This window comes from Leucoraja erinacea, chromosome 5, assembly GCF_028641065.1.
Source record: "Leucoraja erinacea ecotype New England chromosome 5, Leri_hhj_1, whole genome shotgun sequence".
NCBI classification, from domain to species: Eukaryota; Metazoa; Chordata; class Chondrichthyes; order Rajiformes; family Rajidae; genus Leucoraja; species Leucoraja erinaceus.
The window spans coordinates 78,026,151-78,050,361 of record NC_073381.1 but is presented as its reverse complement, the minus strand read 5'-3'; the positions used below and the strand labels follow the sequence as shown (position 1 = coordinate 78,050,361).

Genomic DNA, 24,211 nt, shown 5'->3' with positions numbered 1-24,211 from the left:
TTTTAAGAAAGTTATGGGCTTTTGACTGTCCTTGACCACAGCTTTTGAGTTAAGTCAATGGAAAAGCAATAGGGAAAAAGATGCTAATTTCCGAGTATGAAAATGGCCATAACTTTTTTAATACTGAAGATATGAAAGTGAATTAGGTGTCAAATTAAACATCTCTTTATGCTTTATCTGATGGGATAAATTACAGACTTGATTTTTAATATCTCAAAATTCTGTAACATTGCTACTAGATTAACAAAATATGGAAAAATGCAATCAGTTTCTGAATATGTTCTTAAAAACTTGCATTGTCTTTTTCTGCTGCTTCTGCAACTAGAGACCTATCATCTTATCTGAGCCTGATTTATCAGCAGAAATAACTATCCCAACCCGAAACGTCATCTATCCATGTTCTCCAGAAATGCTGCCTGACCGGCTGAGTTACTACAGCACTTCGTGTCCATTTTTTATAACTAAATCTTGTACTTGGCTTGCAAAATTGCTTCTAGCAAACTTTACATTTCCAACATAAAATAATTAAACTGTATGGGATCTTTGCCATAAGTGCTGATGTGGTACACAGTTTGTGAGATGTGATCCATGGCTTTCTTTAGAAAATTCTCAACTTAAAATTTTCAAATCACCTTTCTAGTAATTATATTAAAACGTTTAAGCCATCATAATTACAACACATTATGATGTGACATTTTATCTACATTTATCAAAAACAGTACAAAACAGTATTTCGGTTATGAATATTATAGTTGTCAGTCCCAAGGACATAGTATTTATTGGGCAACTTCAAATATCTGATGCCTAGTCTAACAGTGGCAATGTAGGTAAGGAAACAACTGCCATCATTTAGGGTGTAGAGGAACTGCAGATGCTGGTTTATACCAAAGATAGACTCAAAATGCTGGAATAACATAGCAGGTCAGGCAGCATTTCTGGAGAAAAGGAATGTGATGTTTCGGGTTTGAATCCTTCTTCAGAATCTTCAGAAGAGTCTGAAGATGGGTTCCGACACGAAACGTAACCAATTCCTTTTCTCTAGAGATGCTGCCTGACCCCGCTGAGTTACTCCAGCATTTTGTGTCTATCTTTGTCACAATTTAGCACTAGGCTTAAATTAAACTAAGGTTATCTCACATACTTATGGTTTATAGACCTATGTGGCAACAAGTAGGAAGTGTCTGTGGAGTGTGGGAAGTTGAAAAAACAAACATGCTGCCAGGAGAAATGGAAGCAGATGCGATAGCAGCGTTTGAGGGACGTTTAGACAGACACACAAACAGGCAAGGAATAGAGGGATACAGACCATGTGCAGGTAGATGTACAGTTTAAATTGGCATCAACCTGTGTTGTACTGTTCTCAGCAAGAATCATCTGGGCACAATTGATGGATGTGTGAAATGCTGGAATACAGTGGATATTCTCCAGGGAAATAAAAATTGGAATGTAGAAACAGTAGATGGTCATTTAGCACTTTGCACCTGTTCTACAATTCAAATGCGAGTAAATGCGAACCCAAAGCATCCTGTCAAGTAGCTTCCCCAACACTGATGTGAGGCTCAATGGCCTACGGTTTTCTCAATGATCCTTATTTCTCTTCTTAAACAAAAGAGCAACATTGGCTACTTTTCAGGCCTCTGGGGAGTGTTGTAGACCAGAGCACTCTTGAAGTATAGGTACATGGTTCCCTGAAAGTGGCATCACATGTACATTGGAGGAACAGCATCTCATATTTCGCTTGGGCAGCTTACAACCCAGTAGTATTTCTCTAACTTCAAGTAACCCCTGCACTCCCTCATTTTCCATCCCTCCTTTATCCATTTCTTCGTCCAGAGATGCTGCCTGTCCCGCTGAGTTACCTCAGGATTTTGTGTCTGCCTTCGGTTTAAACCAGCATTTGCAGTTCCTTCCTACACATCACAGATAGATATACTGATAAAGAAAGCTTTTGGTACCTTCACCAGCCAGGGCATCGAGAATAGAAGGTGAAGCTGCATTTGGAGTATAGTGTTAAGTTTTGATAGTTTTGATTTCCATGCTATAGAAATGTCATTAAGCTGGAAAGAATGCAGAAAAGATTTAGAAGGATGTTGCCATGATTTGAAAGCCTGAGCTGTAGGGATAGGTTTGGCAGGCTAGGACTTTATTCCTTGGAATGCAGAAGGCTGAGAGGTGATCTTATAGAGATGTATAAAATCAAGGGGAATTGATAAAGTAAAGACACATAGTTTTTTACTCAGTGGAATCTTACTTGTGGGAAAATCAGAAATTTGAGGCTGCCGGTTTAAAGTCAGCAGGGAAAGATTTAATATGAAGCTGACGGGCAACTTTTGTGGCGAGAATATAGAATCAACTGCCAGAGGAGGTAGTTGAGGCAGGTACTATAACAGCATTTAAAAGACACTTGGACAGGTACATGGATAGGAAAGGTTTAGGGGTCATGAGTCAAACACGTGCAAATGGGACTAGCTTAGATGCCAGCTTAGTCAGCATGGATGAGTTGGGCCAAAGAGCCTGTTTCCACACTGTATGAATCTATGACCTCACCTGTGGCCAGAGAAGATGCAATGGTCTCTGTCAAGATCCCAGCAATTTCCTCTCTCAATAAAATGGTATTGATCAAATTAAGCCCTGGGGACTTATCCACCTTATTCCTCTTCAAGAGACTCCCAACACCCTCATTCTTGATCTCAAAACCCAAAATATGAGAGAGCGCATGGAAACTGGAAACATCACCTATCTATGCATTCCAGAGGTGCTGCATGACCCGCTGAGTTATCCCACATTTTGTGGGGGGTTTTTGTAAATCAGCATCTGCAATTCCATGCGTCTCCAGTGAATCTAAGAGCAGAAATCAACCTTCATATTATGAAAAACTCTCAAACACAAAGTCTGCTAACAAGGAGAACTATAGCATATTAAACTGGATTCAAATTTTTCCCCAATTCGAGAGAAAAAATTGCCGTAGCCTTTTGTTTGCTGTTAGAAATGTATTTGTAATATATATGGTTAAATATGATAAATACTAATTTCAGTATGTGCTAAAGAAAAATATACCTTTTACAAAGTGCTTGCTTTCTCTACTGGAGTTAATATCCTGAGCAAATCTTCACTCATGTCAGTGCATTGGCATTCGAGTTCAGCTACTTAGCATCACTTTACATGCTACTAGAAACATTGTGTGCATGGCAAGCGTTAGGACAAAAGCCGGGGGGTGCCGTTGGGGGTCACCAGTTTGTTTCTCTGCAGTCCTCTGTGCTGCTTGCGATGCCTCAGCATGGTCGTGCGTACCTCAAAAATCTCATGGATAGCTTTGCGGAAACAATGAAAATTGTAGTCAATCAAACCTGCAGTGCAGAAAAAGAAAGGTGTAATTCAGTAAATGCCAAAAGAAAGGCAATGGAATTGTTTGACACGTCCAGATTCAGGGACAGTTTCTTCCCAGCTGTTATCAGGCAATTGAACCATCCTACCAACAACTAGGGAGCAGGCCTGAGCTACTGAGGATTGGAGACCTTCGGACTATCTTTGATTGGACTTTACTAGCCTTTATCATGCACTGAACATTATTCACATTGTTCACTTTATCATGTATTTCTATACTGTGGATGGCTCGATTGTAATCACGTATTGTCTTTCCGCTGACTGGATAGCACGCAACGAAAGCTTTTCACTGTACCTCAGTACACGTGATAATAAACTAAACTCAACTCATTCAAATTCCAATAATACTTCTGGGTGCTGAAATGTTAACTGTTTTTTTTTTTGATTGAGGGGGGATCATATAGAAACTTACAAAATTCTTAAGAGGTTGGACAGGCCAGATGCAGGAAGATTGGTCCCGATGTTGGGGAAGTCTAGGACAAGGGGTCACAGTTTAAGGATAAGGGGGAAATCCTTTAGGACCGAGATGAGAAAAACATTTTTCACACAGAGAGTGGTGAATCTCTGGAACTCTCTGCCACAGAAGGTAGTTGAGGCCAGTTAATTGGCTATATTTAAGAGGGAGTTAGATGTGGCCCTTGTGGCCCTCTATGGAGAGAAGGCAGGCACAGGATACTGAGTTGGATGATCAGCCATGATCATATTGAATGGCGGTGCAGGCTCGAAGGGCCGAATGGCCTACTCCTGCACCTATTTTCTATGTTTCTCTCCACAGATAAAACCTGATGTACCTGAGTATTTGCAGCACTCTGTTTTTATTAAAGTCTTTCTGGGGATAGGGCTTGATAAGGCTGCACCACTTACGATTGGAATTTGCCCACCAGGTTAAGGCTGGCTTCATAGATGAAGTCGATGCTTGAAAATCTGCACAAGGCACTTTCAGACCTAATAAGTAGTCAATAAGTGCTGGCAGCTTTTTCCTCTCAAAAGATTCTGCGCATCTCTCCACAGATGCTTCCTGACCTGCTGAATATTTCCAACATTTCCTGTTTATATTTCTGACTTTCAGCATCTACAGTATTTTCCTTTAGCTACAAAGTCAGCATATCCTAAAAGCAAAGTTTTTTTTGATTGATTACCTTAAAGCAAAGGATTGCTTTGCCACAGTATTACAAAGATGTCACACGCAATTGATACGCAATCCATGCTGATTGGAATGTGCTATTAGGAATACTAGCATTTCTTCCCATTTGTAAAAAAAAAAGAAAAAAAGTAATAACTAAAGGTCACAGAGTGCTGGAGTAACTTAGCGGGTCAGGCAACATCTTTGGAGAATTAGGTAAGGTGAGCTTTCGGGTCAAGACCCTTCTTCATGTCCCAACCCAAAACGTCACCTATTCATGTTCTCTAGAAATGCTGCCTGACCTGCTGACATACTCCAGCACGTTGTGTCCTTGTGTGCAAACAACCATCTGCAGTTCCTTGTTTATTCAAAACAAAAAGTCTAAATTACACCGGAATATCCTATGTTATAGGAAAAATGGTGAGGAAATAGTAAAACCTGTCCACTTTGGGGAAATGCACAGTAAATACTTTACAGTAATTTTTACAAGTAATCTGCCAGGTAAACATATAAGATGATAAAAATGGAAAATAATTACCTTTGCACTCAAAACTTTCTTCCCTAAGAAAACAAACTAAACCAAGAAATTTTGTGACTTCTTTGAGATACAAAACAGTCGTGTTGTTCAGTTTAATGATAGCCACGGATTCTTTGTCATATGTACTTCCTCCACCAAATTCCCGGAGCCTGGAAAAGTGGAACACAAAAATTATCCCCTTGGGATTATTAGCAGTATGGCTCTACCCTGCATAAATGGCCACTACTTAAATGAATTCAGATTTCTGGTATTGACAAGAGCTTTTGACTGAGAAATTAGGGGTGGAGCACAGGGTGTTCTAAACACAGTCGAGTTACAGTCCTTGAGCCAACATATCTTTACTTAAAATTATCATTAACATTACTTAACTCTGCACATTACTTAACTCTGCACCTCGGTGATTGCCAGTCACCCCCCCCCCCCCCCCCCCCCACCCAACACACCTTCTCACAGAAAAATTGCACTACTATTACTGTATGTACGTATATATATATTTATTGCTCATTATTCTATATCCGCTCTTCTAGGGAGATGCTAACTGCATTTCATTGTCTCTTTACTGTACACTGCACAATGACAATAAAGATTGAATCTGATTCTGAATCATCAGTGGGAATTTCCAGAGGAAAGGGGGAGGTAGGAAGAGGGTTCCCAATCAAATAATCACAGCATCTTTGTTGCAGAGGAGGAGACTGGGCAATATGAGTATTTAAGCAGCTCTATTGAGAGTTAGATAGAACTCTTAAAGATAGCGGAGTCAAGGGATAATGGGAGAAGGCAGGAACGGGGTACTGATTGTAGATGATCAGCCATAATCACAGTGAATGGCAGTGCTGGCTCGATGGGCCGTATGGCCTACTCCTGCAACTGTGTATTGACTATTGACTAATGGAGTGCAGATGACTTAAAAACGAACCCCAAAATGTTGTCTAAGCAGTTGAACAGTGAACCATGTCAGAGAGAGGGTAAAACAATTAAGGATTCAGATGGAAGTCCAAAGTAGTCTGCACAAGGCAGGAAATAAGCTTGTCCACCGGATTACATGAAGCAAGATTACATGGGGAAAAAAAATCATAATAATGATTCTTTGGGAGAGTTAGCATCTGTCATTGATATTAAATAATCCTTCCGGTGTGGGATTTTCTTGTATCCTGATGCTGGTTATATGGTGTCCATCTCACCCAAAAGAAATTAATATTCCCCAAAAATCACCTGCTGTGAAATGGTCTACACAGTGGTCTAAATAACTATTGCCATCCACTCACACAAAGACCAGGATTTATGTGTGCAGAAGACTCTATGGTAGCACTATTCAAAGAGCCAGACATATCCCGTTTGTTATCACTGGCAGAGTGTCACAGATCTCTCTAAAAAAACAAATGTTGTGTAAACTGACCCAAATGATGTAGCAGAATTAGACCATTCGGCCCACCGATTCTACTCCGCCATTCAATCATGGCTGATCTTACCCTCTCAACCCCATTCTCCTGCCTTCTCCCCATATCCTTTTGACAATTTTAATAATCAAGAACCTGTCCATCTCTGTGTTAAAAAATATCCATTTGGATCCTAGTATGCTCCACTCAAAATGTTGCAGTCAAAACTGTCAGAGGAAATGTGGCAAATGAAGAAGTGGCTCCATGGTCACCAGATGAAAATCAGTTGCAACAGGATTTAGACATGTTACAAAAGCCTTATCCTCAAATGCTTCACAGATGCACCTTTTTATATAATTCGTGCTAGCCTTCCATAAGGCAGTCCTCAATCTCAGCTGTCATCTCAGAAACCATCAAATACAAGTTCACACAGGTGTCTGCAGTTTAGTTTAGAGATGCAGCATGGAAACAGGCCCTTCGGCCCACCGGGTCCATGTTGATCATTGATCACCCATTCAGACTTGTTCTATGTTATCCCATGTTCACATCTACTCCCTACAGACTAGGGGCAATTTACAGTGACCAATTAACCTACAAACCCGCACGTATTGGGGATGTGCGAAAATACTGGAGCACCTGGTGGAAACCTATGGGAGAATGTGCAGACTCCGCACAGACATAACCTGAGGTCAGGATCTCTGGCGCTGTGAGGCAGTAGCTCTACCAGCTATACCACTGTGCTGCCCTGTGCAGTGCAGGTGAATGTACTGCTCTCAATTTCAAAAGTCAAAGTTGTCCGACTCTCAGAAACCCAGCCTGAAGCTCCTTCTAAGCCGTCTCTCCTGAACCATGCCACGCACAAAACTTTACTGCTCGCTGCTGCATTACTAAAGTTAAAATGATATACTCATCAGGGAGGAGAACTGCTATTTTTTGGTAGATACAACATTAGAATTGGAGCTGGTAGGGGCTTTGGAATGCATTGCAAGGCTATTAAAATTCCAGGCATTCAGATTGGGTACGAATATCTTTACAGCATCTTCCTGCCCCAATTCCCTTCGTAAGGTAGCTCTTCCCTGGGTATATTGTTCCTGAGAAACCTGTGCCGGTTCCTTTGTTGTCCTGGGATGCCTCTCCCAACCCCGTCCCATCCTTCCTTACTTGTCAATACTCCCAGCAGCTGGAAGGATGAAAATTGTATTATGGTGCAACCGTTCTGAAGGTGCTGCTTGATGCATGATCTTTAAAGTAGTTTAAGTTCAAATTTATTTGTTCCATGCACCCTAAGGTACAGTGAAATGTAATTTACCATGCAGCGTTACAATTAAAAAAAGGACATAATACACAACATAATTCAACACAGACATCCACCACAGAACTCTTCACTGTGGTGGAAGGCAATACAGTTCAGACAGTCCTCCTTCCTTGTTCACCTGTGGTCGGGGCCCTGACCCTCCATGGTCGCCGCTACAGACAGCCCAAGGAGGTACAGGGACAGGATGGAGTCGCAGATGGAGCAGCAGGATACCAGACGCCTTTGGCAGGGGCTACGGACTATAACTAACTACCGGAGCAGCCCCCCCTCTATAGGAAGTGCCGGCACCTCCCTAGCTGATGACCTGAACTCTTTCTAACCAAGTTTCGAGACGGGCAACATCACCCCTAGCTCGCCGGCTAACGACAACACCACCGGCGCGCCGGCTAGCAAGGCTGGAGGGAGGTCCTCCGCTGGGGATGGGCACACATTCTCGTTATCCAAGCACGACATGAGGAGGGCTCTGACACGTGTGAACATGAGGAGAGCTGTAGGCCCAGATTGCATATCCTTACAACAATGTAACAAATCTCTCATTGCACTGGGTGGAAGACTGTTGACGAGCAGTTTATGTAAATGAGATCCCATTGTGACGTCATAGCTGTAACTGCCACTTCAAATTCTTTTTCTCAAACTGGATTTTGTAAAGTTGAAAACGTGAATAACTTGTAAAATATACCATGAATCTGATTGAAACATGATGCACTACACCACAGGGCAATGATGCGCAAGGTGGTCCAAAAATTGTAGCTACTATTCTGTACAGTTTTGGCGTAATTCAGGGCATGACAGACAGACACGCATTCACACACACAGACATCCACACAGGCAATATGAGAGTTTTAGTAATATATAGATAGATGTAGCTCTACTAGCAGCACAGTGGCACAGCTGGTAGAGCTGCTGTCTCACTGTACCAGAGACCTGGGTTGCATCCTGACCTTAGATGCTGACTGCATGGAGTTTGCACGTTCTCCCTGTGACAGTTCCCTGTGAGCTCAAGTTTCCTCTCGTATCCCAAAGACATCAAAGTTTGTAGGTTAATTGGCCTCTGTAAACTGTCCCTAATGTGCCAAGTGGATGAGAAAGTGGGATAACATTGAACTTGTATGAATTAGTAATTGATGGTCAGTGTGGACTTGGCAGGAAAAGAAACAATTGCAATGCTGCATCTCTGAACTAAAGTAAACTAAACTAGTTTGCATATATTCTTTGAAATGTTTTGGCTTTTAATATGCAAATTTGATTTGAATGCACACAGTGACACCGAAGTTGATACTTACTCAGCACAAAACAGAATATTTTCCTTAGCCTAAATGTTATTATTTTGCTTATTAATCTTTTACATGTTCTGTTATGTAAAATGTACAAGGTGCACATTATTGGCAAACAGAAATTGTTGTTTATCTTGCTGCTGATAGGTAATCTGATATGTAGACCCACGGAGATTAGGAAATAATTGTAAACCTTTCTCTTTGCATTATTTTTGTAACAAGGTCAGCCAAGTACTAACCCATATATGCAGGAAATGTCAATAACAACATCTATCATGTCACAGCAGAGTTCGTAAGTTTGCATGTCTACTGGCATACTGTCTGTTGCTATGTAGATTTTGCTGACTACATCAAAGAGGAAGGCCTTTTCAATCCCTGAATTCTGCAATAAACAAAACACAATAAAAATTTAAAAACAGATAATACAAATATTTGGTGGTGTTCTGTATTTCACAACTCCCAGTCTATATTATGTTGCCTACCTTTTACTAACTGCTCTCGTCCCCTCATTGACCAGATAACCTTGTGTACAGATCATCCCTGTGATCACCCCAGTTTTACCTTATCCTTGATATCCATCCTAACTTGAAGTGTAATGAACAGCATTTCTTTCCCAATTCTGATAAAGATTCTTCAATCTGAAAGGGTCATTCTGTTTCTCTTCCCACAGATGCAACCTTGTCTGCTGAGCATTTCCAGCATTTTTTGTTTAAATTTTAGATTTCTAGCATCTTCAGTTTAGGTTATTTTTATCTTATCACCACTTGTAGCCAATTCTCAAAGTGCAGTGAGGACAGTCTCCATAGAGGTGTTTCATCAAAATAGTCAAGATAGTCGATGAATACTCTCCCGAACTTCTACAGGTGTACGATAGAGAGCATATTGACTGGTTGCATCATGGCCTGGTTTGGCATCTCGAATCCCAGGAAGGAAGGAGATTGCAAAAATGTGTAGGCACTGCCTGGAAACTGACCTCCTCACCAATGAAGGGATCTATGGAAGACGTTGCCTCAAACAGGCAGCCAGCATCAAGGGCCCACACTATCCTGGTCACTTTCTCATTTCACTCCTACCATTGGAAAGGTAAAAGAAGGTATAGGAGTCTGAAAACTGTGGCCTCTGGGTTCAGGAACATCCACTTCCCAACAATTCTTGAACATTATAAACACCAACTAAACTACAAACTATCTTGGTTATACTTTGAGATTTTGATTTGAGCTCAAATTGTTTTATTTTAACTTATTGAACTTTTTTTGTTTACAAACCTGTTATGCTGATGCAAGTAAGAATTTAACTGTTCCGTTTTCGGTACATGTGACAATTAAAAACGCTTGACTAGCTGCAGTTTTCACTGTTAACTCAAAACATAAAGGAATATTCTAAACTAGATTACCATAAGAATACATCAAAGTGTTCATGCTAGCATAATGGCCACAATAGTTGCGAAATTGAACTTACTGAGATAAAGATGTTTAATAGATTCTCTAAGGTTGGAAGTTGAGGAATCAGTTTCTGCACCACTTTGCTAAATGCTTCAAATATTGAATGGTCATAAATACTTGTCAAATAGAAACTGTGGGGGAAAAAAAAGAGCTACTTTTAATTACCAGATATTGTTGGTTTCTTTTAAAAATTACAGAGTGCTGAATGAAATAAATATCAACACTATTATGAACAAAAGGAACTCAATGAGAATCTTACAGTTTTATTGTTGGAATATTAAGATAATTACTACCACTTCAGTCAACTCTAAAGACATCTTTCGCAGCTCATTGTCAATCTGCAACAATATGTAACACATGGAGTACTGAAGCAATAGAATACTAGCAAAAGAGCAACAGAGTAATAGAGCACTAGCGTTAAGTTTACAAGACCCGTAAAAGGTGTCAAGATATTACATTCTGGAATCTATTTTCCTATTTTATAACTGAATAAACATCCTCACTGTTTACGCAGTGCTGGAGGAACTCAGCGCATCAGGCAGCATCTATGATGGGAATGGGCGGATGACATTTTGGGTAGTCTGAATCTGAAGTAGGGTCCAGATCTTAAATATGGTCTGTCCTTTTTTGTACAGTGGCATAACGGTAGAGTTTCTGCATTACAGCGCCAGAGACCCAGGTTTGATCCAGACCATGGGTGCTGTCTGTAAGGAATTTGCACATTCTCCCTGTGACCCTGCGTGGGTTTTCCCAGGGAGCTCCGGTTTCCTCCCACTCTCCAAAGATGTACAGATTTGTAGGATAATTGGCTTGGTATAATTGTAAATTGTCCCTAGTGTGTGTAGGATAGTGTTAATGTGCGGGGATCGCTGGTCGGTGCGGACTCGGTGGGCCTGTTTCCACAATGTATCTCTAAACTAAACTTTCCCTCCACAGATGCTGTCTGAGTCTCTAAATTCCTCCAGCACTCTTTATTTTGCTTAAGGTTCCAGCATCAGCAGTTCCATGTATCACCATCTTATAATCACATAACCTTTGGCAATGGGATGTTCCCAATGCGGAACATTGACAACTGGTGTAAGGTTTCAAATGGTGACATACAGTGCCCTCTATAATGTTTGGGATAAAGACCCATCATTTATTTATTTGCCTCTGTACTCCACAATTTGAGAGTTGTAAAAGAAAATGCCTCAAAACTCATTGGCCAGTTAGGTGTTGTGCTATTCTTCTCTCCCCCCCCCCCCCCCCCCCCCCCTCCCCCCCCCCCCCCCCCCAATGTTTGGAACACAGCAATGTCATGTCAATGAAAGTAGTCATGTTTGGTATTTTGTTGCATATCCTTTGCATGCAATAACTGCTTGAAGTCTGCGATTCATGGACATCACCAGTTGCTGGGTGTCTTCTCTGGTGATGCTCTGCAAGGCCTGTATTGCAGCCATCTTTAGCTTATTCTTGTTCCCTTCAGTTTTCTCTTCAGCATATAAAAGGCATGCTCAATTGGGTTCAGATTGGGTGATTGACTTGGCCATTCAAGAATTGACCATTTTTTATCTTTGAAAAACTCCTTTGTTGCTTTAGCAGTATCTTTGGGATCATTGGCTTGCTGTGGAATGAACTGCCAGCTAATGTGTTTTGAGGCATTTGTTTGAACTTGAGCAGAAAGGATGTGTCTATACACTTCAGAATTCATTGTGCTACTACTATCAGCAGTTGTATCATCAATGAAGATAAGTGAGCCAGTACCTTCAGCAGCCATACATGCCCAGGCCATAACATCCTCTCCACCAAGTTTCAATGATGAGGTGGTATGCTTTGGATCTTGGGTAGTTCCTTCTCTCCTCCATACCTCCATACTTTGCTCTTGCCATCACTCTGATCTGTTAATCTTTGTCTCATCTGTCCACAAGACCCTTTTCCAGAACTGTGGTTGCTCTTTTAAGTACTTCTTGGCAAACTGTAACCTGGCCATCCTATTTTTGCTGATAACCAGTGGTTTGCATCTGTGTAGACTCCTGAAGAGTGTTTCTGATCTGCCGGACAGGTGTTGGGGTTTTTTCTTTATTATAGAGATTTCTTCTGTCATCAGCTGTGGAGGTCTTCCTTGGTCTGCCAGTCCCTTTACGATTAGTAAGCTCACCAGGGCTCTCTTTCTTCTTAATGATGTTCCAAACAGTTGATTTTAGTAAGCCTAAGGTTTGGCTGATGTCTCTAACAGTTTTATTCTTGTTTCTCAGTCTCATAATGGCTTCTTTGATTTTCATTGGCACAACATTGGTTCTCATGTTGATAAACAGCAATAAAAGTTTCCAAAGGTGATGGAAAGACTGGAGAAAACACTAGGTGCTGAGAGCTCTCTTACACCTGCATTAAGGAGGTATTTAAACACACCTGAGCAATTACAGACACCTGTGAAACCATGTGTCCCCAACATTATGGTGCCCTGAAATAGGGGGGACCATGGATAAACACACCTGCAATATCTACATGGTGCGACCAAAATGTATAAAAATGGCCTTTATTAAAATCTGACAATGTGCACTTTAACCACGTGATTTTTTTCTATTACAAATCTCAAATTGTGGAGTACAGAGGCAAATAAATAAATGATGGTTCTTTGGCCCAAACATTATGGAGGGTAACATAGAAACATAGAAAATAGGTGCAGGAGTAGGCCATTCGGCCTTTCGAGCCTGCACCGCCATTTGTCATGATCATGGCTGATCATCCAACTCAGTATCCCATACCTGCCTTCTCTCCATACCCCCTGATCCCTTTAGCCACAAGGGCCACATCTAAGTCCCTCTTAAATATAGCCAATGAACTGGCCTCAACTACCTTCTGTGGCAGAGAATTCCACAGATTCACCACTCTCTGTGTGAAAAATGATTTCCTCATCTCGGTCCTAAAAGTCTTCCCTCTTATCCTTAAACTGTGACCCCTAGTTCTGGACTTCCCCAACATCGGGAATAATCTTCCTGCATCTAGCCTGTCCAACCCCTTAAGAATTTTGTAAGTTTCTATAAGATCCCCCCTCAGTCTTCTGAATTCCAACGTGTACAAGCCGAGTCTATCCAGTCTTTCCTCATATGAAAGTCCTGCCATCCCAGGAATCAGTCTGGTGAACCTTCTCTGTATTCCCTCTATGGCAAGAATGTCTTTCCTCAGATTAGGAGACCAAAACTGTACGCAATACTCCAGGTGTGGTCTCACCAAGACCCTGTACAACTGCAGTAGAACCTCCCTGCTCTTATACTCAAATCCTTAAATCCTCAAATCCGTACCATCCGTAACATAGAAACATAGAAAATAGGTGCAGGAGTAGGCCATTCGGCCCTTCAAGCCTGCACCGCCATTCAATATGATCATGACAGATCATCCAACTCAGTATCCCGTACCTGCCTTCTCTCCATACCCCCTGATCCCCTTAGCCACAAGGGCCACATCTAACTCCCTCTTAAATATAGCCAATGAACTGGCCTCAACTACCCTCTGTGGCAGAGAGTTCCAGAGATTCACCACTGTGTGAAAAAAGTTCTTCTCATCTCGGATTAGATTAGATTAGCCAGCATCTAACATTAATAAAGTTTCATTATATGATATGAGGCACTTAGTATTGTAGACTGAATGTCATTGTTCTATTTTGATACATGTGACAATAAAACACTCTTGACCTTTGATACCAGAAAACATATTTTCAAGGGTTTCTCACCTGAGATGAATTTGTTCCAAACCAGCATCTGCGAGGTCGTCATTTGCTCGCTGATGTATATCTCTTTGTGTTTCTATCTTGTGGTCATCAGATAAGCCATCCACTTTATGAATGAAAACTTCAAAATTGATATCTTTGTTTACTTTGTAAGCCCTGGACACTGTAAGATGCAGTCTGGCCAAAGCCTCCATGTAGTCATCCTAAGTTTCATTAAAAAAAGGTTTTATTTCACAATTCGTAGCGAAGGATAAAAAAATAATTATTGTAGTTTTCCAATGTTCCCTCCATCTGGATATTTGTCCACATACTTTTCCCATTTTTGTCTTGTTTTTAATTGGCATTGATTGGTCGTGGAACAGGAAATTGGTCTGGGAATAAAGGGCATTGTCAAAGGAGGGAGTAACTGTGCGATTACCACATCTTTACGATTAACTATTCAATTTGTATTAACTTAATCTTTCATCTATGATCAATTGTTTCTCTAACCCAGTTATTAAATTATCAGTTAAACAAAAATGTTCAAACATTTTAGTTCCTCAAAGGATTGATTTAAAGATACAGCATGGAAACAGGGGCCCACCGTTTCCATGCCAACCAACACCGCGTCAATCACCTGTTCGCAGAATCTGAGGGGTAACCTTTTTACACAAAGGGTGGTGGCTGTATGGAACAAGCTGCCAGAGGAGGTAGTTGAGGCTGGAACTGTCCCAACGTTTAAGAAACAGACAGGTACATGGATAGGACAAGTTTGGAGAGATATGGACCAAACGCAGGCAGGTGAGACCAATGTAGTGGGGATATGTTGGCCGGTGTAGGCAAGTTGGTCCGAAGTTTCCATGCTGTATCACTCTAATTAACCTACAAATCTATGTGTCTTTGTAATATGTCAAAAAAAACGAAGCCTGGTGGAATCTCATGCGGTCACAAGGAGAACGTGCAAACTCCACACTGACAGCAACCAGTCAGGATTAAACATTTGCTGCTCACATTTGCTAACCCTCTTCTCTGAGTCTTGGATTCTTTAGTGGGATGGGGGTGAAATTGTTCTGAGAGAATAGCACAACACCTAACAGACTGGTCCTGTCTAACACCAGAAACATGGACATACCTGAGTTAATATTATCTGGTCAAGGTTATTGATTTTGTCATTTCAGGAATGTTGAAGAGAGAAGACATTTATTGGTAAGTTTGCAACCTTATTTGAATGTTGCTGTTAACTAAGTGGTTTATCTCAAATGTCGGCTGATGTATTCAGATGATGATTATATCACAAATAATTTCCCCTCGGATGTAATATGATTTGGGAATGTAATTGCACAGAAAATATTTCCAGTGGAGGAAAGGTGTATGGAACATGAAATTTAGTTAGTAACCTATTAGAAAGATATAAAACATTACATATTACAACCAGTTAGCAACAAGATCAATAGATATTCAAGGGACGGGGGAAAGCAGAAACTACAGATGGCCAACATAACACGTATGAACACATTTATTGATGTAATCATAGATATTCACAAGGATCCAAATGTGAGGTCTACCCTCTAATTTTTCCTTAGAAATCCCCTCATTGCTGTTCACAATTGCCTCTAGATAATCTAAACTGATTTAGAAATACATAACCATGACTAAATCTGAACTATTTATTATTTGTGCAAGACTGAAATTCCCCACAGTAGTTAAGATGTTGGACAAAATGTACCATTGTCCAGTAATTAGATGATGTAATATTATGCTTATGAGGATCTTGTGATCCAATTTCAATGAATAATAAAACCCACATCAATATCAGGATCCAAACATGCCGATCACAGACTGCAAACTTTTGTTTTGGATCTCCCATAAGCCTGATGCTTGTGGAATCTGCTAGACATGTGTGTGGAATCTGCTAGACATGTGCTGTGGCGTGCAATTCACACCACTCCTCAGAGTTTCATTATTGTGAAACTGAATAGCCCGCACAGTCTACAGGCCATTTATGCAAAAGCAAGCTTCCAACATGCCCATAAAGCTTGCGTGGCCTGAAGGAAAATTGATCCCAAGCCAGCAGGAGGAAACTGTCACAGGTGTGACTTGAATACATAAAAGTTGTGAGATCATGTTGCTGTTATATAAGAAGCAGGTGAGGCTGCATTTAGAGTATTGTGTTCAGTTTGGGGCACCATGTTTTAGGAAAGATGTTGTCGTGCTGGAAAGGAAGAATGCAGAGAAGATTTACGAGCATGTTGCCAGGACTCGAGGGTCTGAGCTGTAGCGAGAGGTTGAGCAGACTAGGACTATTCCTTGGAGAGCAGGAGGATGAGGAGTGATCTTATTGATGTGTACAAATTCATGCGAGGAATAGATTGGGTAGATGCACATAGTTTTCTTGCCCAGAGTATGGGAATCGAGAACCAGAGGACATAGGTTTAAGGTGAAGGGGAAAGATTTAATAGGAATCTGAGGGGTAACTTTTTTACTCAAAGGTTGGCGTTTGAAATGAGCTGCTGGAGGAAGTACTTGAGGCAGGTATTAACGTAATGTTTAAGAAACATTTAGATGGGTACATGGATAGGATATGGGCCAAATGCAGGCAGGTGGACTGGTGTAGATGGGACATGTTGGCCATTGTGGGCAAGTTGGGCTGAAGGACCTGTTTCCACACTGTATGACTATGAAATGTACTTATGCTCAAAACATCTCCCACTTCTCCCACCAATAGTAAAAACAACCACTTCCAAATATTTAACCTTCCGCACTCTCTTCCACCCATTAATTTCTTGAATGAACTTGTCACTTCATCCCTACCCAAACACACTGATATTCCAACCTGCCCATTGAACTGTCAGATCCCCAACCACGTTCCCAATATCCCGAAGGAATAGTGCCATTGATGTTTCACCCTACCAACACCAAAAGCAGCATCCTTGAAGGATGATCACAGAGCTCCCTAGTTGAGTTTAGTTTATTGTCATGTGTACCGAGGTACAGTGAGAAGCTTTTGTTTCATGCTAACCAGTCAGCAGAAAGACAGCACATGATTACGATAGAGCTATCCACAGTGTGCAGATATACGATAAAAGGAATAATGTGAAAAGCAGGAACAGGGTACTGATTCTGGATGATCAGCCATGATCATATTGAATGGTAGTGCTGGCTCGAGGGATCGAATGGCCTACTCTTGCACCTATTTTCTATATTTCTATGAATAACGTTTAGTGCAAAATAAAGTCCAGTAAAGTCCGATCGCCTGAGGGTCTACAGTGAGGGGTAGATAGAAGCTCAGGACTGCCCTCTAGTTGTTTGTAGGATGGTTCAGTTGCCTATTCCTGTCTATTCAGCAATCTCACTAATCCCACTATTGACCGATGATTACGTCTCCCCTGTGACTCCAGGAGCAACCATTACCCCTCTATTCCCTCAGCCCCTGGCCTTTCTCCCCCATAACCTCCAATTCCAGACAATGCTGGCAGTATCTTGAAGTTCTTAGCTCATTCAAATTGTGCAGCATCTGAAACCCAAACAAAGGTTTGCTGTAGTGTTTAGTTTCTACATCTGCTCTGCATCGGTTTAGTTTAGAGACTATGCTGTTTGGTTTTAAGCATAGAGACAGCCCCTTCGGCCCACCAAGTCCACACCGACCATCCATTACCCATTCACACTGTAGTATTCCACGTTCGTATCCACTCCCTATACGTTAGGAGCAATTTACAGATGCAAATTAACCTACAAACCCGCACTTCCTTGGGATGTGGGAGGAACCCCCTGGAGGAAATCCACTTGTTCACAGGGAGAACATGCAAACTCCACACAGTCAACACCCGAGGTTAGGATCGAACCCGGGTTTCTGGCGCTGTGAGGCAGCAGCTCCACCAGTCTGCTTTTTTTGAGGATTTGAGACACAAATGTTTAAACTGCACCAATTCATATATCACATTTTAAATATGAATCGCAAAGTATTTTACCTGTGAGTCAATCACAAATATCAAGGCTCCTGTCCCTCGGAAGATCATCTCATAATCAAAGGTTGGGTCAAAGAAATCAATCTGCCCAGGGAAATCCCAGATATGAAAATTGACAAAAGAGCTATTGGAGATATCGTCACGGCAGATTTTGTTGGTACTTTCTAAGAAGAGCGTCTCATTCGGTGACATTTTGTGAAAGACCACTTTCTGAATGGAAGACTTGCCACTTCTTCTCAATCCCATGAGGAGGATCCTGGGTTTGACCTCTGTGCAGTAGTCATCACTGAAGTACATTTCTGAAAACAGAAAGACAAATATTGTTTCATCAATGGAGGAAGGGGAAGGTGAACAATCAGAAGCACTTTCATCCCGAAGATAGACAGACAATCCTGGAGTAACTCAGCGGGTCAAGCGCCATCTCTGGAGAGAAGGAATGAATGGGTGACGTTTCGGGTCGAGACTCTTCTTCAGAATCAGTCAGGGGAGAGGCAAGCTAGAGATATGGAAGGGTAAGGTGTGAAAATGACAGATCAAAGCAGACGATGCACAAGAAAATGTAGAATGGTTCATTGTTGGCTAAGGAGAAGGTGCCAACATGGCATTCAAACAATAAAATTAATTAGGACAGTGGAACTAGTCGGAGAAATAGGATGGGGGAGGGACGCAGCCAATGATGAACCATTCAACATTTCCTTGATCATCGGCTGCTTTGGTTTGTCGTTTTATCCTTCTATATAACTAGTTTCCCTCTCCCCGACTCGGTCTGAAGAAGGGTCTCGACCCAAAACGTCACCCATTCCTTCTCTCTGGAGATGCTGCCTGTCCCGCTGAGTTACTCAAGCATTTTGTGTCTATCTCTGGAACCTACTTTAGTTCTACAACCTTCCCTCACTCATCAAGATACCCGTACTAACCTAATTCCTGGTTTTATGTGCCTACATTAAATTACTCCATTAACAACCCTGCTTTCAGCTAAATAAGCCCTAAGCCTTGGAACTCCCGCCTTTAAAACCTCTCCAGCTTGCCTCTCCTTGAAATGTATCACTATTAAATATTAAACATGTCATATTAATGTAATATTTAAACTTCACAGGTTTCAAACTTCCATTTCTCAGGAATAATTCTTCTAAAAATGCACATTTAGTTTAGAGGTTGTACTCGGCCAAATATTCCAAAGGTCAGTGTGGGCATTCCAGTACACGAGTGTGAAAATGAGTGAAGGGCCATTCTGGGAATCAGGGCCAAATCCACCCTTGGCCGATGTTCACTGACGTCTGCAAAATAGTGTCTATGAACAGTAACTTGCATTAATTCCCATTATATGCCTTGGAAACAGGGAGTCAAATCCTGCAACCAAGGTTACCAGGGACCATTCTTGATGCATGGTCTCAAGGTTAACATTGACCCAGTTTGTATATTATTGGTTTGTACAGATTTTGGTTTGTCCGGATCTGCAGCTTAGTTGTATAGATCAGGAATGGTTGAGGTTTGATTCGTGACAGGTGCTCAGTTAGCTAATCTCAGCTGGACTGGGGATGGAACTGTATAGTCAACCCCAATGTAACTCAACAACGGAGGAAAAGATTAACTGGGGTTTCTGCACTTGGTTACCACTGTGTGACCAATGCTGCCAAGTGATGTGTGAAATTAACTTGTATCAAACATTTGGCTGACTGTCAAAATTTGATTATGCTCCTGCCAGGCGCTTATGACTTTTTATTATGTTAGAGGTGCCATATAACCACATGTTGGTTCATGTGCCGACAATAATTTAATGCAGATGTCATGATCTGGTTAATATTTATTTCCTCTGAGTATGCTATATTTCTCTGTTCTCTGCTGATTTAGTCTGAAGAAGGGTCCCAACCCGAAATGTCATCTGTACATTCCTTCCACAGATGCTGCCTGACTTGCTGAGTTCCTCCAGCACTTTCGGGTCGGGACCTTCCAAGGCTCCAGCATCTGCAGCCTCGTGTCTCCATTTAACTAACCCAACATCCTCCACAGCATAACAATATCAGGGTCAAATCTGGTGCTCGATATTGATACAGCAGTGATCAGCTATCTCAGCAGCAACTCTTCTTCAAACCTGTACTGTTTCCAATCTGTTCAGTTAAACCATTGTGCCCTTACACAAAAATATGGCAAGGCCCAGGGATATGTGCTGGGGCTCCAACTGTTTACAATCTAAATTAATGGTGAGGAGACACATGAGAAAATTATATTTGAACAGAGCAAGACGCCATAATGTTGCAGTACAATGGGATCTGGAAGTCGAAGAATATGAAGCACAAAAGCTTAACATGAAACAATATCAAGTAATTAGAGAGTAAATGGAATGGAATGTATTGAAATGGGTGTGGTGCAAAAAAAGTGTTGGTGCACTTTTAACCAACGCTAATGAGAGTGTATCTGAAGCACAGTGTACAATTTTGGTCTCCACATTTAAGGAAGGATCCTTTCCTTCCTCATGGACAATCCCTCAGATTTAAAGACTACTCACTTGCATTGATACGTTCACCTCCTCGTTTGGCTTCCAGTACAGCAGGATCTTGAATGTTGTGCAATAGATGGTGTGCCAGAGCTACGCCATGTTAATTGCCACAATGTCTGGCCCACACCATACAGTTCATGATCTGGAATGTCATGAACAGTCCCTGTTCCATAGACAGACCCAAATGCTGCCCTTCCATTATTGCTTGGGAACGCAGATGCATTGACTATCACATCACTGCCTTGAGCGACAAGACTGGCAGGAGATAGCCAGGTAAGGATGACGGCGTGGATACTTCTTTTTACGGGGAGGCAATCTGGAAGAGTGAGCTTCACCATCGAGAATGAGCTAATCACCAAATGCTTTTCACTGCACCTGGGTACACGTGACAATAAACCTAAACCTGATCTACAGAGTATAGGCTATACTATACCTTTCAAGCTTTTTTACTGCTTCACCCTAGAAATCAACCTAATGAAACTTATTCACGCGCAATAAATTGTGCTCCTATGACCATGGTGATGAAAGCAAAGGAGAGGTGTTAGCAGTCCCAGAGGGGTTCCACATTCCACATACACAGTCAGTTCGGCAATTGCTAATCAATAATCCCTCCGGTGGAATTGGTGAATCTGTGGAATTCTTTGCCACAGACGGCTATGGAGGCCAAGTCAATGGCTATTTTTAAGGCGGACATTGACAGATTCTTAATTAGTAAGGGAGTTAGGGGTTATGGGGAGAAGGCAGGGGAATGGGGTTGAGAGGGAAAGATGGATCAGCCATAATTGAATGGCGACGTAGACTTGATGGGCCAAATGGCCTAATTCTACTCCTAATGACATTATGAAGATGGGCCGAATGACCTAATTCAGCTCCTATAACTTATGAACTTACAAATCTATGAACTATCGTTCCCTCGAACACAGAACTGCATGCTACAGGCATCTGTGCAATACACCTCATTGCCAGATGCTTGGAATAGGCCAAGAAGGACTGTCCTTGAGAAAATTTGAGGCAATATCACGAAGAAGACGATTGCATCCTTAGATGGCATAAACTCCAGGGAGGAAAAAAGATGCAACCCTCTGGGGAATTGTGATCAGCTAGGAGAGAGTTGGGAGGTCCAACAACAAGAAACTTGTTTTCCTGACAAATGCTTGGAGTATGGTCTTGTCATAACCAACATCTTCTTTCGAACAAGGCAGCGCGATTAAGTTGCATTAGGTTGATTTCTAGGGTGAAGAAGTTGCTTGAAAGGTATAGTATAGCCTATACTCTGTAGAGAGGTGATCTTATTGAAATTTGCAACATTTCAAGGGTGACACTGAGAGAATGTTTTCCCTAATGTGGGTGAATCTGAGCAGGCAACGTAGTTTCAGAATATAGCTTCCAAGGTGACGCTAGTGAAGTAGAGGTGTAGGAATGAACTGTAGATGCTGGTTTAAGAGACACATAATGCTGGAGTAACTCAGACCTGAAGAAGGGTCTCGACCCGAGACGTCACCCATTCCTTCTCTCCAGAGATGTTGCTTGTCCCGCTGAGTTACTCCAGCATTCTGTGTCTATCTTTAGTGAAGATACTAGTAGGGTAGACTGGATGGGACGAGTGGCCTAATTTTACCCGGCTGTTTTATCTGTTTTCATGAGTTCTAGGAACAAAATTAGACCACTCGGCCCATCCAGTCTACTCCGCTATCTTTCCCTCTCAACCCCATTCTCCTGCCTTCTCCCAATAACCCTGACAGTAATCAGCCAGAAGTGAAGGGGTGTGTTACAGAGGCATTAGCTGTCCCAGAGGTGCTGGGATGTGAGTGAGGGTAGTGAAGTAAAGGGAGTGGTGATGTATTGGGGGCGTTAGCAGTCCCAGTCCCCCTCTCCCTCACACATACACACACGGGGTGTGTTGGGGGCGATTGCTGCCTCTGTACCTTGGTCGGTCTCTGCCCCGTTCTCCAGGGCCGCCTGCTCAACATCGCACTCGGCTTCCCCGCCGTAAGCGAACTCCAGCCCGATGGATCCACAGTCGCTGTCCTTGTCCTCCGCTTCCCCGGCGCACTCGCTCATGTTGCCGCAGCGCTGGCAGCCAAGGCTTGCGATCAGCAGACCGCCTCAACCCTCTTCACCGTCACCTGATAGTGAGAAACCATGACGAACTTTCAACTCGCCCCCAGAAAACATCCGGTGACAGACTTAGACTTTGACATGGCTTGCGGGACGGCCGGACAACTGCTGCCCGACAGCTGGGTTCATCTGTCCCCGCTGCCTCTCGTTGACTATTTTGGGATTCGTCCTATTTTTAAAGACGGATCGCACGACATGTTTTGTGACCAATGTTAAACGTTGAAGAATGTGTGCCATCTGTTGCATTGCTGGTGCTGGCTCTGTTGTCCGGCTGCTTTATATGTTTTCATGAGTTCTAGGAACAAAATTAGGCCACTCGGCCCATCCAGTCTACACCGGTTTTCAATCATGGCTGATCTATCTTTCCCTCTCAACCCCATCCTCCTGTCTTCTCCCAATAACCCCTGACACCTGTACTGGTCGCTTTTGTGTCACCTTTGTGCTCCGAAGGTGGAGAGAGCTGACAAACCCCTGCATTGTTCCTTAGGCCACTTGACAACACAAGAAAATGTAAGCAAGAGTAAGCCACTCGGTCCTTAAAGCCTGCCCCACCATTCAGTATGATCATGGTCAATCTGCACCAGGCCTAATATAAGACAATAAAACACACTTGACTCTTCTTGACTCTCTTGCTTCATCTCCTCTGCCAGATCCCATAGCATTCCATTCCCTAATCATTTAAATACACATTTAACATACTCAAACTTAGAAAAGTACAGCACAGGAACACATTGCCACAGGGGGCTGTGGCGGCCAAGTTAGTGGCAGATGTAGACAAATTCTTGATTAGAACGGGTGTCAATGGTTATGGGGGGAAGGCAGGAAAATGGGATTAGGAGGCAGAGATCAGCCATGAGTGAATGGGGGAATAAACTTGATGGGTCGAATGGCCTAATTCTACTCCTATAACTTGTGAACTTGTATTACAGTTTTAAAAGTCTTATCGATGCTTACCTTTCAAAAGCTCAGAAATAGCAGGTGCAGTCATCAGGCCCTTCAGGACAGCTTGATTATAATCATGTATAGTGTTTCCGCTGAATAGATTGCACGCAACAAATAGAACGTGAACTTGTGAACATGCCATTTGTCCCAAAATGTCTATGCCGAACATGATGCCACGATAAACTAATCTTATCTGCTGCACGATCCATGATCTATATTCCTTGCCTATCCATGTTCATAAATTCATGTTATAGGAGCAGAATTAAGGCATTCAGCCCATCAATTCTCCTCCACCATTCAATCAGGGTTGATATATCTCTCCCTCAACCCCATTCTTCTGCCGTCTCCCTATAACCCCTGAGCCTCGTACTAATCAAGAATCTGTCAATCTCCACCTTAAAAATATCCATTGACAACCTCCACTGATTTCTTTAGTTTGGTTTAGAGATACAGTGTGGAAACAGGCCCGTTGTACCCACCGAGTCTGCACTGACCAGCGATCCCCGTACACTAATACTATCCTACACACACTTGGGACAATTTACAATTATA

At 42.1% G+C, this 24,211-nt stretch overlaps 1 protein-coding gene across 1 annotated transcript; it reads right to left on the bottom strand.

The window, feature by feature from the left end:
• Nucleotides 1-22,839, bottom strand: LOC129697446 (ras-related GTP-binding protein D-like). Its single transcript, XM_055636034.1, has 7 exons — nt 22,525-22,839; nt 18,106-18,401; nt 14,162-14,361; nt 10,469-10,583; nt 9,250-9,392; nt 5,046-5,194; nt 1-3,347 (listed from the first exon to the last, which is right to left on the bottom strand). Exons 1-7 carry the CDS (start codon nt 22,658-22,660, stop codon nt 3,196-3,198), a joined length of 1,191 nt encoding a protein of 396 aa, XP_055492009.1. The 5' UTR covers nt 22,661-22,839; the 3' UTR covers nt 1-3,195.
• Between the last annotated feature and the right edge of the window lie 1,372 nt (nt 22,840-24,211).

Bases quoted from the DNA above. Each gene is read 5' to 3' on its own strand.
- LOC129697446 (XM_055636034.1), bottom strand. From the start codon at position 22,660: ATGAGCGAGTGCGCCGGGGAAGCGGAGGACAAGGACAGCGACTGTGGA. The intron at 5,195-9,249 runs GTTAGTACTTGG...CCACTTTTCCAG, and splicing joins GACATTTCCTGCATATATGG to GCTCCGGGAATTTGGTGGAG. The intron at 3,348-5,045 runs GTAATTATTTTC...TCTGCACTGCAG, and splicing joins AGAAAGTTTTGAGTGCAAAG to GTTTGATTGACTACAATTTT.